The 20,111-nt window shown below is 51.1% G+C and overlaps 3 protein-coding genes and 1 pseudogene across 4 annotated transcripts in view; 2 read left to right on the top strand and 2 right to left on the bottom strand.

Annotated features, from left to right (window-relative positions):
• Fer1l4 (fer-1-like protein 4) overlaps nucleotides 1–9,596 on the top strand; it is a 48,753-nt gene extending 39,157 nt beyond the window's left edge. For both annotated transcript variants that reach the window (XM_023714923.1, XM_023714921.1), the window contains 11 exons: nucleotides 3,828–3,955; nucleotides 4,106–4,276; nucleotides 4,687–4,841; nucleotides 5,365–5,525; nucleotides 6,055–6,140; nucleotides 7,340–7,438; nucleotides 7,601–7,842; nucleotides 8,265–8,545; nucleotides 8,626–8,726; nucleotides 8,805–9,050; nucleotides 9,527–9,596. In XM_023714923.1, coding sequence (XP_023570691.1) covers nucleotides 3,828–3,955; nucleotides 4,106–4,276; nucleotides 4,687–4,841; nucleotides 5,365–5,525; nucleotides 6,055–6,140; nucleotides 7,340–7,438; nucleotides 7,601–7,842; nucleotides 8,265–8,545; nucleotides 8,626–8,726; nucleotides 8,805–9,009 — 1,629 coding nt within the window. In that variant the 3' untranslated portion in view covers nucleotides 9,010–9,050; nucleotides 9,527–9,596. The remainder of the gene's footprint in view (nucleotides 1–3,827; nucleotides 3,956–4,105; nucleotides 4,277–4,686; nucleotides 4,842–5,364; nucleotides 5,526–6,054; nucleotides 6,141–7,339; nucleotides 7,439–7,600; nucleotides 7,843–8,264; nucleotides 8,546–8,625; nucleotides 8,727–8,804; nucleotides 9,051–9,526) is intronic.
• On the bottom strand, nucleotides 704–1,563 carry LOC105742129 (annotated as a pseudogene).
• Nucleotides 9,597–10,390: 794 nt separating the features above from the next.
• Nucleotides 10,391–19,126, bottom strand: Ergic3 (ERGIC and golgi 3). The gene is made up of 13 exons (XM_004630862.3): nucleotides 19,039–19,126; nucleotides 18,831–18,901; nucleotides 18,624–18,711; nucleotides 18,283–18,402; nucleotides 16,013–16,106; nucleotides 14,926–15,091; nucleotides 14,765–14,822; nucleotides 12,756–12,787; nucleotides 11,799–11,895; nucleotides 11,655–11,719; nucleotides 10,896–11,032; nucleotides 10,766–10,821; nucleotides 10,391–10,595 (listed from the first exon to the last, which is right to left on the bottom strand). The coding sequence occupies exons 1-13, from the start codon at nucleotides 19,124–19,126 to the stop codon at nucleotides 10,516–10,518; spliced, it is 1,152 nt and encodes a 383-aa protein (XP_004630919.1). The 3' UTR covers nucleotides 10,391–10,515.
• A 159-nt stretch (nucleotides 19,127–19,285) lies between these two features.
• CUNH20orf173 (chromosome unknown C20orf173 homolog) overlaps nucleotides 19,286–20,111 on the top strand; it is a 21,676-nt gene continuing 20,850 nt past the window's right edge. The window contains 1 exon segment of the mRNA XM_012514659.1: nucleotides 19,286–19,357. Coding sequence (XP_012370113.1) covers nucleotides 19,286–19,357 — 72 coding nt within the window.

The raw sequence follows: 20,111 nt of genomic DNA, 5'->3' as shown, positions 1-20,111 counted from the left end.
AAAAAAAAAAAAGAAAGAAAAGAAAAGAAAAAAGAAAATGTCTAAGGAAGAAAAAGGCCATGAATCACCAGCCTCTGTCGAAAGAGTAAGGTCATAGCAGGGGAGCCTTCTCCTTGCCTTCCCGGCTTCTAGGAAGGCTCAAGCACAAGGGCAGTGTGAGACCAGTACCAAGATGCATGTGTAAGCCATTGGATCAAATAGAGACTACTAGAACTTAGGCAGAAGTTAGGTATAAAAAGAAACTCTGGAACAGAAGCAAGGGCTGGACTTTTAAATAGTAGATGCTAGAAAATTTTTAATTTACATAATGGGAAAAAGTGAAGTGCAAACCTTTACCTCTTACTGAACATTAAATTCCACATGGATTTTTTGTTTTTGGTACTGAGAACTAAACTCAGGACCTCACTCTTGCCAGGCAGATACTGTTTCCCTAAGCTATATGTCTAGTTTCCAAATGAATCAAAGACTTAAATGTTAAAATCTTCGTTGCCTGGAATCTTAGCACTTGGGAGGCTGAGGTAGGAGGATCATTGAGTATTTGTGATCAGTCTAGGGCACATAGTGAGTTCAAGATCAGCCTGAACTACATAGTGATATGCTGTCTAAAAAAACAAATGAACAAAAAATGTTAAAGTCTTCAGAGGCTAAAAATAATACATTTATTTAATGTATCAGTTACTTAATTAGGTTCTTAGTAAGAAATTTAGAACACTAATTTATGAGGATAAATTCCATTTGTCAGAGCAAAAACAGATCACAGGTAGCCCCGGAGCTGAGGAACAGCTTTGATTTTTGCTAAAATCTGTGAGTCCACCACTTTCTGATCCACCTTACGCTGCTCTGAAATCCGGTGTCTCTCTTTCTTGGTGTTGAAGATCTCGCCCTCCTGGTGTCTGGGTTTCTGCAGCTTCTTCTTGAAGTAAGCATCAGGGAGGTGTTCAGGGATTTTCACTTTGCTGATATCAATTTTTATAGAGGTGGCAATGACAAATTTCTGGTGTGTTCTTCGTAGAGGAACATGATTAAGGCTAAGAGGCCCAGTCACAGGTAGCAAGCCACTGGCCAACTGCTTCAGGAAGACCACTCTCTTGCCTCTGTGACGCCCGGTGAGGATGATCAAGATGGTGCCGGGAGTGATGCTAGCTCGAAGTTTCTGCACACGCTGACTGAAGGGTTTCTTGCCGTGGCTCAAGAGCTTTCGGGGTACATCTTCAGTAGGGTAGTATCTAGGCATTTTTTGAAGCTTAACCACTCAGCTACCTCCGTTCTTGTCCCTACCGACTGATTTTGTGATCATAGCAAGAACTTTCTTTTTTTTCTGCTTAACCTTTGATTTAGCAGCTGTGTATTTTCTCTTGTACAGAGCCTTTCTAGAATACACAGCAGATTGGGAGTATCTACCAATTCTTCTAACCATGATAGGATTTTGGCTGCATTGAGGCTGCCCCTTCTTGGACTTTTTTGCCTTCACCTTACCCTTTTAGCAGTACAACTGGCAGAAGATGTCTTGGCTTTGGGTTTCTTCTTTTCAGTGTCTGGCTTCTCAGTTTTTTCACCCACCATCTTACAAGATGGGAAAGAGCTAAAAATAATACTATTATGACCATACAGGATAGGGATGATTAAAGAAAACAGCATTAAATGAAATATCAGTAAGTTGATTTTATTACAATTAAAACCTCCACTCAGCAAAAGCCACCAATAAAGGAGTAAAGAGACAGACCACAGACTGGGAGATGTTTGTATCATATAATTAACAAGGACAAATATCCAGACTATATGAGCAGAAAAATAATAATCAAATAGAAAAATTGGCAATAGACATAGACAGATACTGTCCACAAAATAAGGAATCAAACTGTGTAAGAAGCATATGAAAATATGTCCAATATCATTGCTAACCAGGCCTCTGTTGAAAGAGGAAGGTCATAATCATATGAATAATTCATATTCATAATCATATAAAAGTCTCACTGAGGTATGACTGCATACTTACGTAGGGGCTAAAAGCCTGGGCTCAGCCAGATGTGGAAGAGCATAAGATTGAGCCCAATGTGCGCAACTTGAGTATGAAAAATAAAAAAAAAGAGGAGATGTAGCTCAGTGTATAGGCCCTGGGTTCAATCTCAGTAACACAAAAAATAAAAACTTGGCCTGGGGCTGCAGCTCAGTAGAAAGATGGCAGTTGTCTAGCAGGTGTGGAGCCTAGAAGCATGAAACAACAGGAGCCTCAATGGTGAGGCAAAGGATTTGAACAGGCACTGCGCGTGTGTGCACATAGGCACACAGTGGGCAGTGAACCCCTGAAAAACAGTTCAGCGTTGATGGTCTTCTGGGAAATGCAAATTAAAATTGCAATGAGCTAGTGTGTCACTTATACTAGATTAGCTAAAATGAAAAAGATTGCTGATGCTGAATGTTGGTGCTGGCTGTGGTGGTGCATAACTGTAAGATCAGCTCTAGGGAGGCTGGGGCAGGAAGATCCTTGCAAGTTCAAGCCAACCTTGGCTACATATTGAGTTCAAGCCATCCTGAACTGCATAATGAGACCCTGACCCAAACAAAGGAATAACCCAGTAAAATAAACACCAAATGTTTGTAAAGGTGTAGAGATAAAAAAAAAAAAGGCGTAGAGCAGTTGGAATGCTTGTACTGTATATTGCATGTGAGAATGTATAAAACATAGTTGCATATAAATTATATTTTAATCATTCATGCAGAAGTTATATTTACTAATTTGTTTTATTGTAAAGTTTAAAATATGCATTTTTTGAATATATAGCCTAGGCTGACCTCAAACTCAAGTGCTGGGATTACAGGCATGCACCACCCCACCCAGCTAAAACATGCATTTAACAACATACAAAGTAGTGCGATGTATTGCTTAGGAATAGAGGTTCGTGGAGTAAAAGTATAAAAATACACAGGTGAGTGAATAACCCCAAGTAAAGGGTTTGGCTTATTGCAGAGATGAGGATGGAAATATGCTTATTGTAAACATGAAGGTTCAGGCCTGGGGATGCAGCTCAGGGATAGATTAGTACGTGTTTGCAGTGTAGAATGAGTGTGTTCATCCTGGGGTTTGGTGCATGTGTAACACCGCTCAGTTCTTTTTGTGTGTATGTGCAGGGTCTCACTATGCAGCTCGGACTCGTAGTGCTCCTCCTGCTTTCAGCCTTCCCAGTGCTGGGATAACAGGCGGGTGCCACCATGCTCGGACTCCAGTGCTGGCTCAGCACACCTAGGGAATGGGACGGGCACAGCATGTGGTGCCAGGGGTGGAACCCTGGTCCTTGCACTTGCCTAAGGAAGCACTTAGTCCCCTGAGCTATCTCACTGGCTCCTGTTTAGTTTTTATACCCTATTCCTTGCCTGCCCTCCCCTCCTCTATCTAGAGTACTTGCCTTATTAGCTGGGTTCAATCCCCAGTATTGGAAATTTGTAGATTTAATACCTTCAGACAGATATTTTTTGTTTCAACAAAGTTTTTATTACACACACACACACACACACACACACACACACATCTTGCTATGTAATTGAGGCTGGTCTTGTGGTCACTATGTAGTGCAGGGAGGGGTCGAACTTGTAGCAGCCCTCCTGCCTCACCTGAGTGTTGGGATTACAGGCATGTGCTGCCAGGCCTGGCCTGTATATTTCAAGTATTTCCTAACTAATTGAAAACTCATCTTATCCAAACTTTCAGTGGGAGATTTCTCCCTCGGTCGCTTTCTGCATATACTTATTCTGAGGTTAGACCCAAAAAGGGTCTGGTTTGGGCTACGACAATGCTACTTTTCCCAATTCCATTCCATGCCATCCCCTAGGCAACCAACCTGGCTCCCGCAGATCCCAATGGCAAAGCTGACCCCTATGTGGTGGTGAGCGCCGGCAAGGAGCGGCAGGACACCAAGGAGCGCTACATCCCCAAGCAGCTCAACCCTATCTTTGGAGAGTGAGGCGGGGTCTTAGGGTTGGGAATGGGGGACCAGCGTGGCCATCAGCACTGTGGCCTTGGGGCTCTCACCAGGTACCTGGCTTGGTGATAGTGTGAGGCACACTCCCACTCCACACTACCTCTGAGGGTTGAGTTTCTCTTGGCCAGGGTCCTGGAGCTGAGCATTTCACTTCCAGCTGAACCAGAGCTGACCGTGTCTGTGTTTGATCATGACCTTGTGGGTTCTGATGATCTCATCGGAGAGACCCACATTGATCTGGAAAACCGATTCCTCAGCCATCACAGAGCAAACTGCGGGCTGGCCTCCCAGTATGACGTGTGAGTCTGGCAGGGCCCTTGGAGTGCTTCTGCTTCTCTGACCCAGCACATTTGGGGTCAATTCCCAGTTGTGTCTCTGGATCTGAAATGGCACAGAAGGGGAGCTGACCACCCCTTGCCAAGGCACCAGTAGCCAGGCTTGGATTGGGTGTTGGGATCCTGTAACTAATAAGTCACTCACTTTCTTGGGCCTCAATTTCTCATCTGCCAGATAGAAATGGTAACACTATTTCCTTCATAGAAGGAATCGATATCTTTGATTTTCATCATTTCTATGAACAAGGACAACCTGTCTCTTGTTGGGGTGCTGAACCTGGATCCCATGTCCTCAAGGGTCCTCACTCCTGCCCTGTTCCTGTCTGTGTCCATACACTGGCACCAGCTGAGGCATCTCCCTTTCCTGCCCCCAGGGAAGGGTATAATGCCTGGCGTGATGCATTCCGGCCTTCACAGATCCTGGCAGGGCTGTGCCAACGCTGTGGCCTCCCTGCCCCTGAATACCGAGCTGGGGCCATCAAGGTGGGGAGCAAAGTCTTTCTGACACCGCCTGACAGCCTGCCTCCAGGTACTGGTCCCTCTGTGCTGGACAGGCCAAGGGGAACAAGTAGAGGTGGTATGAGGCAGAGAGCCTGGTACCAGTTGAGTGCACCCCTGAAAGAGCCCACAGAGGCAGCGGGCAGAATGTGAGTTTGACTGAGTCAGAACAAGGTTCTTGAATGCTGGGTAACTGGACCCTGTGGAGCCACATCTATCACGGTTCCACATCGCAAGGTAGCTCCACAGTGTCCACATGACAGCATGATCCAGCAGCAGAGCTGAATTCATGCCCACGAATGGCCAGTGATCTATTATCTAAACAGGATCTGAGCAAAGGCTACAGCCCCTCCTGTGCCCTGGTTCCCTTGACTGCTGGCTTTCAGCAAGCCCCTTCCACTTTGTGTGTGGCCCACTTGCCCCCCTCCCCGACCTGTCCGTGGACTCTACCCAACTCTGTTGTAGTCTCAGTGCAGATCTGCTGAGGAGGGGCAGGAGGGACAAGGGAGAGCTGGCACTGTGTGAAACCCAAGCTCATGTACCTCTTGTTTCAGGTGGTGGGGGTCCCCAGTTGGCAAGTGGAACCTCTGAGGAGGCCCAGGCATTGTTTGTCCTGCGGCATTGGCAGGAGATGCCAGGGCTGGGGATCCAGCTGGTACCTGAGCATGTAGAGACTCGGCCCCTCTACCATCCCCGCAGCCCAGGGCTGCTGCAGGTAAGGGAGTGTTCCACATTCCTGACGCAGGGCTCACAGAATCGCAGGATTCCCTCCTGATTCTGGCCACGAGCCCCCAGATACCCTTTCTCTAAGACTTCCACTTGGGCCTGATGCTACTTGCCAGCACCCTACCCCAGTCTTGGAATCTTGGACCTCCATGCTGGGACCCCTTGCCTCATTCCTGAGTCTGCTCTTATAGGATCCTTACCCCTGGGACACCAAGCTGCAAACCTAGGGTCCCAACCTGACTTCTACCCTGTTCATCAAGATCTGGACCTTAGGAACAGCAGATCTTACTTTTGATCCCTATCTTCCACTTCTGGGTCCTTATTCCTGAATTCCTAACCAGACCTTGACCCTGTAATCCTAAGCCCAGACTCTACCTTCATGCCCATCCTCCAAGATCTGTTTGGATGGCCCTCTCCCAGCTCTCTTTCCTTTAGGGGCAGGGCATAACCTGTGAGCATGCGCCTATTGGGTGGTGGGGACCCGAGCGAGACCCTCAAACCTAGTCCTCTGCCCCTAGGGATCTCTTCACATGTGGATTGACATCTTCCCTAAGGATGTGCCTGCCCCACCTCCAGTTGACATTAAGCCTCGGCAGCCAATCAGGTGAGAGAGAGTTCTGGTCCTTTCTTCCAAGGGGCGGGTGCATCTTAGTCTACAGAGATATGAGCCCCCTCTGAGGTAGGTAGAGACTGCTGAACTGCTGACCACAGACTTTTGGGACAGGAGAGTTAAGGACTCCTCCCCCAGAAGCCACTGTGCATTGGGTGTCATCACCTGTAAGCTGAGAATCCACATATTTTTCAGTCGACCCCCCATCTGAGCTGGTTGGGAGCAGAGTTCTGTGGAGGGATGTAGCCACTTCAGCCAGGGCTGGATCCAGATGCTTGGATGCGGCCACCAGTCTGTCACTTTTGGTCTCTGGGCTTGCTTTCCTTGGTACCCACTGTCAAGTGGTCTTTCACAGTCTGCAAGCAGATGGCTTCTAACTGTGCCAGGCTTATTTCTTACCAGTAAGGCCATCTGAGCAGAAATGAACACCTTTTTAGTTAGAATGGAAGCCTACAGCCGCCTCTCATTACACCACAAATACAGCTCCTCAAGCCTATCGTTGTGGTCAGGGGGTTGTAATATGCTATAGGCCAGTCCCAAGTGATGTCCCCAGCCCTGACGCCAGGTAGGGACCTGCCTAACCAGAATCATGTAGACTGATGTGGCTGGGGTGAGGGGCAAGGTCACCAGCAGAAAACAGTATTGCTGACAAGCAAGGGGAAGCTGACATTGGGCAAGAGAAAGCAGCTATCAGGCCAATCCTATGATGGGCATAGATGGCCACTGTAGGGCAGGATCCAGAATGTTCAGCCCCTCCTGGCCCTCAGGCCTGCATGCTGTCAGTCTGCTGTCCCCCCACTTCTCTCTGCAGACTGGCTTTCCCCTTTGCTCAGTCTCCACTTTTCTGCACCCCTGAACTTCAGCTTGCACATCACTCTGGTTTGCTATGGATCCAGCTGCATCTGATGCCACTCAACCTTTTGGGGCCCCAACTCCAAATTTATTTATTTATTTATAAAATTTTTTGTTTCCAAATTTATGAGAAGTGCTCATTGTACTGTCGTGGGCCAGAAGAACATTCTTGGTGCCACCTGCTGTCCTTTTATAGGAGCACAGGCATACTAATGACCCAACTGGGTAGACATCAGATGCTCAGTGAATGTTAGCACCCCTGGCCCCAGTCCCTGCTTCCCGTAGTCCCTTCCAAGACCCCTCTAAAGAGTCTGAAAACCATCTCCTAATACATCCCCCAGTTACGAGCTCAGAGTTGTCATCTGGAACACAGAAGATGTGGTTCTGGATGATGTCAACCCACTTACTGGAGAGATGTCAAGTGACATCTATGTGAAAAGGTAGGTCTTCAGGCAGGTTGGACATTGACTACACAAGGGGGGATTGCAAGCAGGGGCTTGGGCTCTGGCTGAGTTCAGAGCCTACCTTCAAGCCCTGGGCATGCCTAGAGCTGAGTGAGGAGCCAGGTTCTGGGCCCCAGCCCTGTCCCTTCCTCTGGTCAGCTGGATGAAGGGCTTGGAGCATGACAAACAGGAGACAGATGTCCACTTCAATTCGCTGACTGGGGAGGGGAACTTCAACTGGCGCTTTGTGTTCCGCTTTGATTACCTGCCCACGGAGCGGGAGGTGAGCGTCCGGCGCCGACCCGGACCTTTCGCCCTGGAGGAGGCTGAGTTCCGGCAGCCGGCTGTGCTGGTGCTGCAGGTCTGGGACTATGACCGCATCTCCGCCAACGACTTCCTTGGTATTGCTTAGCCTTCTCCCTGATCTCTGCCCTCACTGCCCACCACCCCTTGCCACCCGTGTCCCTGGGTTCCCTACTCTATGCCACCCCTGAGTCCTGGGATTTCAGACCACAGGGCTGAACCTTTGTTTTCTGGATTGAGGATCGTAACTTACATTTGTACTCACAGTCCTTGCCTTAGTCCTCTAATGTTACTCTCGCTGAAGTCACCCTAGACCCCATGACCCTTACTTTGGTGATCTGACCCCAGCCCCTGGCCCTCTTCCATTGGGACGTGACCCACTGCTGGCCGTGGTGTGGTCCATGGCTGTGGCCTGATGGCCACATCCTAATTTTGGTGCACAGCCCTGCCAGCAGCCTGCTCAGCCCTGGGTGGTTAGACTCAGATCTCACACCTAACCCAGTGCGCTCTGATGCTGCAGGATCCCTGGAGCTACAGCTGCCAGACATGGTGCGGGGTTCCCGGACCCCTGCACAGTGCTCTGTGCGGCTGGCCTGTGACAGGGCTGGGCCAAGGTGCAATCTGTTCCGCTGCCGCCGCTTGCGAGGCTGGTGGCCCGTCGTGAAGCTGCGAGAGGCAGAGGATGTGGAGCGAGAGGAGCAGGAGGCAAAGGCTGGCAAGAAGAGAAAGAGGAAGAAGAGGAAGGGCAGGCCTGAAGACCTGCAGTTCACAGACTCTGGCGGCAACGTCTACATCCTCACAGTGAGCAAGCAGTGTGGGGACCCAGGCCTGGCTGAGCGCTTGGCCTCTCCGCCCAGCGACACACAGCTGTCTTCTTCTAGGGGAAGGTGGAGGCAGAGTTCGAGCTGCTGACTGTAGAGGAGGCGGAGAAGCGGCCAGTGGGGAAGGGGCGGAAGGAGCCAGAGCCCCTGGAGAAGCCTAAGTGAGTGGGCCCAGCTGGACTGAGCCGAGGGGGAGCTGGGGTCTCCTGGCTGTCCTGACTCTGCCCTTCTGTCCACAGCCGCCCCAAAACCTCCTTTAACTGGCTTGTGAACCCCCTGAAGACCTTCGTCTTCTTCATCTTGCGCCGGTACTGGCGCATCCTGGTGCTCTTGCTGGTGCTGGCACTCGTCACCGTCTTCCTCCTCCTCGTGTTCTACACCATGCCAGGCCAGATCAGCCAAGTCATCTTTAGGCCCCTCCACAGACCCTCTGACTCCAACTGACCCGGACACAAGTCCCTCTGCTAATGTGTGTTGTCCCGGAGGTCAGTGCTTTCTCTCAATAAAACTCCCATGTCCATCAGACCTTGATTCTGGGGGTTGTGTGGGCTGGGTGCAGAGCACATGGGTGATCTTGCGTGGTTTCAGGTGCTGGGGATTTGTTAAAAGGCACACAGATGAAAGCCCAGGACTGGTCGGGGGCCCAGGGCATCCATTACCACTGGACAGTTAGCGTTCAGGAAGGCCACCTCCTGCCCACTCCTGCCTGGGCCCAGGGCCCTCTTATCTGCCTGTGGTACTTACTGCCATTCCAGTGGATGCACTGTGGTACTTCATTTATTCCTTACCAACCCTAAGGAATGGGTTTGGGGCTTCGGGCACAGGCAGTCACTGAAGCCAGATGTCTCTGCTCTTGGCTCAGCTCTGCTGCCCCTCGCAGGCAGCTTCTCCCCCTGGAACTATAGGACTGCTGTTTCCCTATTCTACCCAGAAGAGAAGACAGTGACCCTCTTCTCCACAGGGCCTGACTTGTTCTGGTCACTGTGGCCAAGGAAAACTAAGAGTGGGACACCAGCCCTCCCAAACCACACAAGCTAGGAGGATGAGCAGGTTTCCTAGAGGAAATTTGGGGTGCTGTGAACAACAATGGTTCCTGAAGAACCAGAAACAAGGCTCACATAGCCAGCGCTGTCACCCCCCCCATGACGTGTTCATAAGGACAAGCTGCTCCTGGGTCATCGCAGGGGTTCTGGTGTCATTACTGTATTCTCAGCATGTGTATCTCTGTGCTGTGTTGGTGCTGTCACGCCGAGACCTGTTCTGATGAGCTGAGCAAGGGCTACCGTCCAGGCTTGCCATGCTGTGGAGTGGCGAGGCTGCTGGACCACAGCTCTCCACACACAAGGGTTGATGCTGCTCCAGAGGGCCTCTGCCATCTTCCCTCCTTGCTTCCATCCAGGAGCCTCCAAGGACCAGGATGTACTTTTCTGTGTGTCAAGGGCCAGTGTGAAGCTTGGCAGAGCAGGGTCAGTAAGCATAAGGTCAGGTGACTGAGTCTATGGTTGAGTCCATGGTCATGGGGTGTAGTTCCAGCTGTAGCTCTCACCAGAGATGGCAAACCCTAGCCTTTACTCAGAGCACTAGGTGTCAGCCACTCATAGGCCTGAGGGCCAGGGTGATCACAGCAGAGCGACCCATGACTCAGCTACTTAGTGGACATCAGTCTGGGATGAATGAAACCCCATCAGCTAGCAGGTGCCCACATGAGGGCTGTCAGAGGGCAAGAGCGCCCTGACCAGTGAACCTAGAGACTTCAGTAAGTGGCTAAATGATGGGCTAGCCTCCCGGTCCAGCCAGACCCAAGAATCACTCAGAGACCAGTGAATACTATCACAATATTTATCACCCTGGGGCTGGGGAGGCAGAGTGTGGGGGACAGAAGAGGCTGAGGGATATAACGATAGGCTGAAGAGAAACAGGAGAAAGATGAACCACAGGGGAAGAAGAGGACTACGTTGTCTTCCCTAGATCAATTTTCTTCTGGATGGCGCGGGCTGAGTGGTAGATGAGTGAATCGATGAGGCCAGCCACTGGGGGAGAGACAGGGCTAGCACCTTGATCTAGCAAGCCCCAACTCCCAACTGGCCAGACCAGTATCCCTCTTGGCCCTTGAAATGCCCCTTCCTTCCAGCCAAAACCTGAGGATCAGGCTTTATACTCCCCTCTGGGCTGTGTCCCCAAGACACCTGGGGTTTCTTACCTGTGAACATGCCCCCAATAATGGCGCACACACCCGTCAGGAAGTGGGTGAAGGACCTGCCAGAGGAAGCAGGCTCAGTGGGCACCCCGCTCCCACAGGCCCTGGCCCCTCCTGTCTCCACCCACATTACCTGTGCTTTTCTGTCAGCTTCACCATCATGGGTGAGAGCTCGTAGAGCACGAAGACTCCGGGAAGCCCTTGGTCTCCCAGCAACCCATTGGCGACCTTCTCATGCCTGGTCACAGAGAACTGATTTGTCCTCAGCACCTAGGGTGAGAAAGGAGCCAGGGCCAGAGCTGGGCTACAGCCTGACCCCAACTCTCCAGCCCTGGGATTGCTCCCGCCTCTCACTTGTGCCTTGATTGTGTGGAGGGGAGAAAGAGGCACCATGCTGGTGACCAACTCTGCAAGACCTAGGCACCACCTAGGGGCCCTGGCTCAGCCTTGTCAGCCTGTTTCCCCACTGATCACCACCTTGCTACAGTTTATCAGTCCAAGCTCCAACTGGGGGCTATTTTTATGGAGGTCCAGGTTAACAGATAACTCCAAGGCCATGTCCTAAGGCAGGACTGACACCCTTGCCCCTCAGCCCCTCACATTCTACACCAAGGAGAGCCTTCTCTACAGGCCCCAGTGTGAGTGGTGCAAGGCTCAGGAAGTTTGGTCTGCGGAAGCTGCGGCCCAGAGCAGATAGGTGCACAGGAGACACCAAAATGATGGACGGAGCCTGTCTGGGCACAAGATCGAGCAAGGGTTCCAAAGTCCAGGCCTGGGCCTGCCTCTTCCTATGAAGGCACGGGACACAGCAGCACTCACTTCCCTGACTGAAGGGACTTTCAGGTGCTGGGCACAGGGCAGGTGACTGACAGCAGAGGTCCCTCTGACTCACCTCCCCATCTACTTTCATGTACACTGTGGGAACCACCTTCACAAAATACTGGAACATCATGGAGGCTGCAGGGAGAAGAAAGCACAGGCATGGGTGCCAGGCTGGGCTTTTTGCAGTGGTGGGGGGCACATCTCGGGCCAGTACCTTGGGGTGCAGTGACATTAGTGTGGTCCAGGGGGTTCACAATGCCTGGGTAGTCCTCACCAAATGACAGGTGCTGGATGTAGTGGGTCATGTTGATCTGCAAGCAACACCAGCCTGAGGCCCAGGCCATCCGTAGCCCATGCCAAGCTCAGTATTATAGCAGGGACTGGATGCCTGAGTGTGCAGGTGGGGAGAGGAAGAAGGGGGGAAGCAGCCACCACTCCCACCCAGGACCTCTTCCTCACAGTCCACAGGCTCCTGAGGAGGCAGAGGTTAGGATACTGCATGCACATAGGCCAGGAACTAACCCAGAGTGGCACGTGCCAGCTTTGCCTGGGGACCTCAACCATGAAGGCCGAGGCTGGAGGTCCCCAATCTTCAGCTGTACTCCCTGTCCTGACCTATATCAAACTCAGCCACTCTAGGGATCTTTCAATAGTATGTATTTGATTATGCTATGATCCTGTTTCAGGTAGGCCAACGGTCTTCCTCTGCTCTTGGGGGAAAGATCAGACTCTGCCGGGTGGCCTCGGGACCCAGTGTGTTCTCACCTGTCCCCACAAGATCCTCAGCCTCACTCATCCACAGCTGCCCTTGCCATTCCTCAGAGGTGCACAGTCTCTCCTGGTCTTGCCCCAAGGTTCCCTATGCTGCTTCTGTCCAACCCCATCTTTGTCCCTGGACTGCTCACAAGACAATTTATTTTATTTTATTTTTTAAAGAGTTTTTATTTTTATTTATTTATTTTTGTGGAACTGGGGATTGAACTCTAGCAAGCACTTATTCTACTGGGCTATCTCCCCGGCCCCATGACAGTTTACAAGTCACTCAAACTCGCCCTCAGGCGGGGTCCCCGGGGGAACAGGGCCTGTTGTTCTCTATGTGCCCCCCTCAGAGCAATGAAAGCACAGTGGAGCACCCCCTCCACCCACCCTCCGTGGCTTCCTCTGTACGTACGTTGTCAAGGCCAAAGCTCTGCAGGTCATGAACTAGGAGAGAAGGCAGAAGTGGTCATCAGAGGAGGACAGCCTCCTGGCTCCCTCAGAGTCCTCCCTGAGGCCACCTCATTCCTCCCTCTGGAGTGTGACCCACTTGGCCCTTTTCTCTTCCCTCATCACCCTCAAGCCTGGCACCTCCTGGTCCTGCTTAAGGATAGTAAGGAATGGCCTGTCCTGGGCCTGTGAAGGTCCACACCCTCCTCAGGAGGTCATAAGAACACAGACACTGTGTTCCTCCTTGACATACACAGCAAACTCCAAACCTCTATTCCCACCAATGCCTGGCCTGTATCTCAGGAAACAAAACCCACTGATTCTGCCTCTCATTAACTAGAGCCAAATGCCAATCACTAACCCCACAGTGCTTGGGACATGAGGATACTAAGCTCTCCCCTGTTCCTAGCTCAAAGTTCCCCAAAGGGAACACTACAAGCACCTGTACCAGCTCTTCTAGAACAAGTTCTTCCTGCCTTCTAACCCCAACCCCTCCTGCTGCAAGGACCCTACCTCAAAGACATGTCCCAGTGCTTTAGATAGTCATCACCAGCCAAACCAGAGAAGGGCCCAATCTCAAACCCCTCCAAGCCTCCCCATCCTAGGAAGGCAGCTGCCCCAGAAGTGGGGGCTTGGCCTCCCTGGCGGGGACAGGGCCACTTACTCTCCACAGCATGTACTGCAGCATGGGGGAGGGAAGGAGAGAGAAGGGAGGAAGAGAACAACAGTGAGAACTATGGAGCAAGATACATGGCAGGAGAGAGGACTGAAATCTTCCTGCCTCAGGGTGTGCCCTGGCTGACGAGTTTCTCCCTGGCCCCTCTCAGTGAGTCCTTCCCTGGCCACAGGAGAAGAGTACAAGAGTGGTGGGGGACAAAGTATGCTGGCCTAGGGACAAAAAGGACGTGAGGGCTGGAGAGCCCCTTTCCTAGCTGGGTGATCTTGGGCAAATCGATGGTCTTTCTTTCTGGGTCTACTTTCTTCTGCAAAAGGCTATTGTAAGGACCAGGGAGGATCCACAACAGAAAATACTTGGTAAACTTTACAATAGACATAATGCCACTCCAGCCCCATCACTAGTCAGAAAGGGTGTCAGAGCATAGCTTCCCAATTCAGGCAGATCTCCAGCCTGGGGCAATGCTGGTCCTGTGTTTGAGCATCCTTCCACACGTCCATGACTCGGCCAGCAGTGGAGCAGACAAGCTCTGCCTTCTCAGCACTGCCTCCCTGGAGGGCTACAGGCCTTGAGGCCACTCGACACCCTGCCTGCCTCTGCAGAGTGTCTCACACACTCTCCTTCGTGCCGGCCACCCATCCCCACTGTACCTGAACTCCCTATGCATTCCTGCCTTTGGAACTGGCATTTATAGACCCCAGCGTGGCTGGCACCCCCACTTTCCTCAGTTCTTTCCTCAAATATAGTCTTTCCCTGGTTACCCTAAAACAGCACACACACTGCCCTGTCTTAGCCCTTGTCTCCATGCCTTTATCGTATCTCTTTTCAGTCCACGTTACTTTATATGTACCGCCTCATACATCACACATTTTACATACCTGTTTCTTTAGTAGAATGTTCTCAGGGAAGGGACCTAACTGACTACTGGATCTTACCACCTAGACCAAAGGTGGCTAGCCTATGGCATGTGTGTACAGCAGGCGTTGTACCACAGAAAGCTCTAAAAGGTTCACCTTTACTGACCTAAACTAACAAATGGCATTTAATAGTTGATCACTAAATGTCTGTGAATGCATGAATGAACAAACACATCACAATAAATCTTATGCATCCCAACATCCTTGAAGGGGAAGTAGCGTATTAGTACTCCCAGCTCACAGAAGAGATTGAGTAGGGTCCCTAACTGCCAAACATGACCCAGCTCAGGAGTGCAGAAGCTGTGTTCTGACCCAGCTCAGCTTCTCTGTGTGAGGCAGGGCATGAGGGTCTCAAATGCCCCACACAGGCAGCTCACTCACCATGCACATGAGACTGCTGGAAGCTCTTTCCAGGCGCAAAGTGGAAATTTCCGGCCACCTGTAGGGGAGACTCCCTCTCACTCCCGGCCGTGGCCTCTCTCCACCCGAGGACCTGAATGGGTCCTGGCTTCCACCCGCGCTGCCCTAATCCCTCCTGGTACCTTGTTCACTTCTAAGAAGCCATACACCTGGCAGCCTTCGTTCTTCTGCTCCTGCATCTTCTGGCTGAAGCCCTCGCGCCGGCACTGCTCAATGGTGTCTGGGTTCTTGAAGGCCCAGCCGCGCCGGCGATAGGCCTCCCGCACATCTTCGCAGGTGTTGCAGCACCTGGGGGACAGGGGCCGCTGGGACCGAGGCCAGTGCAGGGAGCTCAGGCCACAAAGGCCGAGCAGCCGTGCAGGGCAGCCTGCTACGGAGCCTCCACCAGCCGGCCCACCCCAACCGTGAACGGGTCTTCAGTGTGTCCTTAGTGGTAGAGGGCTATTAAAAATCCATGTCCTCATTCCTCATTCTGTTTGTGTGCTGAACAAACAGTGGTGACGACTACAAAACACTGTGAATATACTTAATGCCACTCAAGGGCATGGCTCAGTGGCAGAGCACTTGCCTAACATTTATGAGGAACTGGGCTTGGTCTCCAGCATCACACACATACACACACACAGAAAGGTTAAATAACAAGTTTTATGTCACATGTATTTTACAACCAAAAAAACTTCTTTGGGCATTGCTAGGGATCAAAATCAGGGCCTTCCACATGGTAGGCACTGAGCCACATCCCCAGCCTACTCCTTAAAAACTTTAAAATACAGATTCCCAGGCCCCACCCAGACCTGCTGAGTCAGCCTCCCAAAAGGGCACAGCCAGTGAAACAATGCAACAGTGAGCAGACACTGGGACGGAGGTCTGGACTGGGCCTTCCACATCAGGGCTTTATATACAATATATGTTCAGTCTCTGTATAATCTACATAGTGAGGTGAAGTGGCTTGGCCTGAGGTGGCGGCCAGGTAGCTGGACTCCAGAGAGCACACCTCTGAACCATTTTTCAAGACTGAAAAGCAGAGACCACTTGAGCCCTCCTAGGTCTGCTACTCCCAGGCAGGGGCTTAATTATGTGCACCACATCACGAACTGTGGGATGCACTGATTCTTGGTGTGACCCTCCTACCAGCCAGTCTGCCTAACGCCGAGGCTAACAGGCGGCATGGGATGGGAATCCTGCTCCTGCCCCCCGGGTGTGGCTCACTTGATGTCTTCCGACTCAGCACCATAGCAGCTCTCACAGCGGTCAGGATCCAGGGAATCTGGGTCAAACACCGTCACCTCGACTTTCCCCAGCTCTAAGGGAGGGGCAAGGGCACAGGCATCAACTGGGGGCACAGAGAGTGACATCTCTAGCCCTAGTTCTGCACAGGTCCCCTGGCCATTAGGTGGGGGACCCTGAAGTTAAAACAGCAGCTAACATTTACATAGTATGTCAGGCATGCAGCAATCTATATATCTATACCTACATCTATCTGTATTATATTTTAATAAAAAATAAAAGGCTGGGCATGGTGATCCTTGCTTGTGATCCTAGCACTCTGGGAAGCCAAGGCAGGAGGACTGTAAATTTGAGCTCAGCTTGTGCAACTTAGGGACTTAATAAGATTCCGTCTTTAGGGTAAAAAAAGGGCTAAGATTTTGTTCAATCCCTGTAAGACACACACACACACACCAACTTTAACAGTATATGCTACACAGTAGCTACATATAGTTCACTGTACTTCACATACATCATCTCATTTCACCCCCATAGCAACTCTATGAAGATGGACCAGAAGCTGAATAACAAAGCAATTGCTACAGGAAGCTGCTCAGAGAAACCAAAGAAGGCTAACGGTTACTTTATACACATAGATGTGAGAGACAGCCAAATAGCTCAGCAGATTAAAGTGCCAGCAAGCACGCGCAGGAGCCGGGGGTTCAATCCTGCTGTGCCAGCCCCACCTCCGGCACACACTGAGACAGCAATGGGCATGGTGGCACATGCCTGTAATCCCAGCACTTGGGAGGCTGTTAACAGGAGAATCACTACGAGTCCAATCTAGTAGTGAGACCCTGAACACCCTATAGACCCTTCCCTAAAATATAGAATAAAAATTTAAAAAATAAATAATATGCACATAGACACTCCTCAACCTATGATGGGGTTAAGTACTAAATAAAACATTATAAGTTAAAATACGTGAGGTAGGGGCCGGGGAGATGGCTCAGTGGAATAAGCGCTTCCCTGGCAAGTGCAAGGGCCTGAGTTCAATCCCTGGTTCTGCAAAAAACAAAAACGTGAGGTAGGAGGTTGGCTGCGAGTTCAAGGCCTGCCTAAATGCATAAAGACTTTTTCAAAAGAACGAACAAATGAAAGAAAGAAAGAAAGAGGTTGAAATACGGTAAGTTAAAAATGCATTTAACACAACTAACCTATATCATAACTTAGCCTATCCTACCTTAAACATACTCAATTACTTACATTAGCCTAAAGTTGGGTAAAACCATCCACTACAAAGCCTAAAAAATTGTATAAAAATTATTGAATACCTCTAGTTATTTACTGACTACCCTACCAAAAGTGAACAGAACAGCTGTACAGATAAACTGTTACACCATCTTCAAGTCAAAACAATCTCAGGCCAGACAGCTCTACGGGATCATCTCTGTATTATTTGATCCTCTAACCCATGGGACAAAGTACTAATGTTTATCACCACTTCAGAGCTGAGGCAAGAGACAAAACTAGACCTTGAGAACCTCAACTGTAACCTTGGGCTGCCTGCATTCCAAAGGAAAGAGTACTGAGGGCTGAATGCAGCCAGTGGCTGGGGAAGCAAATACTCAGGTTTAGAAGGGCCATCCTTAAGCTTCTGTTACTCAAAGTACAATAAACAACAAAAGCCAGGTGAAGTACACAACTTAATATATAAAGGCTGGACCCATGTGCTCTGTTTTGGTTTTTCCCTCAGGACCAGGGATTGAATCGGGAGCCTTGTGTAGTCTAGGTAAGTACTGTAGCACCAACCTATATCCTCAGTCTTTTATTTTGAGACAAGGTCTCCTTAAGTTGCTCAGGCTGGTGTGGAATTTTTGATCATCCTGCCTCAGCCTACCGAGTAGCTGGGATTACAGGAGCATGCTCTCATGGATGGCTCCACTCTAATTCTTTCCTTTTTTTTTTTTTGAGACAGGGACTTTTTATGTAGTTCAGACTGTGCTTGAATTCAATACATAGACCAAACTGGCTTTGAACTTGCAGCGCTCCTCCTGCCTCAGCCTCCCAAGTGCTGGGATTACAACTGTGTGCCACCATCCCAGGTTCTGATTCTCAATAGTGGGGTACGCTGGGCAAGCAAGTTGATTTCTCTAGGCACTAGCTCTTTAATGTCAATGAGCCATGAGCCATGAGCATAGTCTTCCTGCCAGAAGGTAAGCCTTGGGTATGTCCAGCTCTAGAACCCAAGACCCAGCCCCCAGCCTGGTTACCATGCCGCTCGGCCTCTGAGCTCACGGGGATGCCATCCTTGTCTAGTCGTTTCTTAAACAGGTTGTGTTCCACATCCAGCTGCTGCTCCCCAGCCACATCCATGGCGTCGATGCTCAAATCTGGAAGCAGAAAATCAAGTTTAAATACCAGGACGCTAGGGTAGGGAGGCCTGGATTTTGGAGGAAAAGAACCTGCGTTGTGTAAGGGCAGAGCCAAAATCAGCCCAGGGGAAAGAGGTTGTCCTGGGTTCCAGTCCACATTCTAAGGCTGGAGGTGAGAATCTAGAAGCCCACCTGGAAACTCTGGGGTTTCCCACTGCCACCCCTGCTGAGGTACTCACAGGCACAAGGCATGTGCGGGAAAAGGACATCGATGTTGATCTTCAGTTTATCTCCCCGTGACTTGTCCACGTAGAGCTCTGGATGCACCTGCGGCAGCGCTACGTCATCCGATTGGGCCCCTGCCTCTCGGCCCCCACTGCCACCCCAAAGGTCCTACCTTAGAATGCTCCGCCCCGTCTGCCCGCGTGCTACACCCCACCCCTTACCTCAGTGGTGAGGTAATACTGCAGCTCGGACAGGAACAGTAGCAGCATGAGAAGGCCACTGACGATGGTCACTGCAGGGCGGGGAGCGAGGGTCAGAATGGCCTCTGTTGCACTGTCTCAGACACTAGCAGGCCGTGCAGAGTCCAGGCGCTCCGGCCACGCTCTAGGACACCCGTCTCCCCGCAACCCCGGCCCCGCTGCAGCCTACCCGTGGCGCCCCCGCAGGTCTTGACCCGGAAGTCCTCCAGAGTCTTGGGATAGGCATCGAACTGCTTGAGCTTCCCCAGCGCCTCCATGGGGACCGGCCGGAAAGGGGACGCCAGCCGGCCCACCTAGGCAGCCTCTCGCTTCCGGCCCGGAGCCGGAGCCACGCCCTCTGCCTTCCTCACGCAGGCGCAGCAATGAGCACGCCTGGCCCCGCCCTTCACCACGCCCACAGACTGCTCCGCCCACCGATGCTGCCACGCCCCCTCGCGCTGGCCGGGTGCCTGCGGGGTGAAGGCGCGGTGGTCTCTGGGTTGTACTGCGTGGGTCAGGATCCTGGGAGAAGGCACCTGCCGGCTAGAAAGACCGTAGCAGTAGCGGCCTTCGGTGGCCTCGTGCTAGTCTCACTTCAGACACTTGGTTCTCTCCGAACAGTGGTTTTTAGGGTCCCTGCAATGACCAGCAGCATCGTTATCACCTTGATATTGGTTAGAAATGCAAACAAATGGTGCCCATCTAGAGATCAGCAAATCTAGTGGTCAGCAAATCGCGCTGCTTCTGATGCTTTTCAGGTGTGATGATCTCCATCCTGGAAAGTGGGTGTTCGCTTCATTTCCCTAAGAGCAAACTGATTAACAGCAGGGCCCTATTCCAACCCAGTTCTTCTGGACCTCAAAGTACTTTAGGAACCAAGACTTTACAGGTTGATTTTACTTAAACGGCGTCCCAGTAGTTCTCCCGAGTGCTGGATTGTCCTAAATTATCACCCGAATTTATCTTCTAGACCTTGGGCCCCTCACCTGTGTGTGTATGCTACCCCTCCAGGCCTAGATACAAGTGTGTCATTTAAGCTTTTCATCCTCACTGTGCACTGTAGCCCACTGAATGGAGAGGAACAGCTCCCGTAGTAATACAACACAAACGTCTCCCAAAAGTTTCCTTTTTTCAGGAGGGGCTAATCCATTGGTGAGTTCTCAGTTGAGTGTGTTACTAGGAGTTCCTGTTGAAGGTGAGTCACAGGGGCTTGTCTGCAGGTCTCTCTCTCTCTCTCTCTCTCTCTCTCTCTCTCTCTCTCTC

Source organism: Octodon degus, unplaced genomic scaffold, assembly GCF_000260255.1.
Source record: "Octodon degus isolate 3935 unplaced genomic scaffold, OctDeg1.0 scaffold00037, whole genome shotgun sequence".
NCBI classification, from domain to species: domain Eukaryota; kingdom Metazoa; phylum Chordata; class Mammalia; order Rodentia; family Octodontidae; genus Octodon; species Octodon degus.
The sequence above is the reverse complement of the archived record's forward strand: the minus strand, read 5'-3'. Positions and strand labels throughout refer to the sequence as shown.

What these genes read in the sequence shown, in the direction of transcription:
- Ergic3 (XM_004630862.3), bottom strand. Translation starts at nt 19,126, where the DNA reads ATGGAGGCGCTGGGGAAGCTCAAGCAGTTCGATGCCTATCCCAAGACT. An exon ending in GACCTGCGGGGGCGCCACGG is followed by an intron (nt 18,902 to 19,038) that starts GTAGGCTGCAGC and finishes CCCGCCCTGCAG; the next exon opens with TGACCATCGTCAGTGGCCTT. An exon ending in AGTATTACCTCACCACTGAG is followed by an intron (nt 18,712 to 18,830) that starts GTAAGGGGTGGG and finishes GCGCTGCCGCAG; the next exon opens with GTGCATCCAGAGCTCTACGT.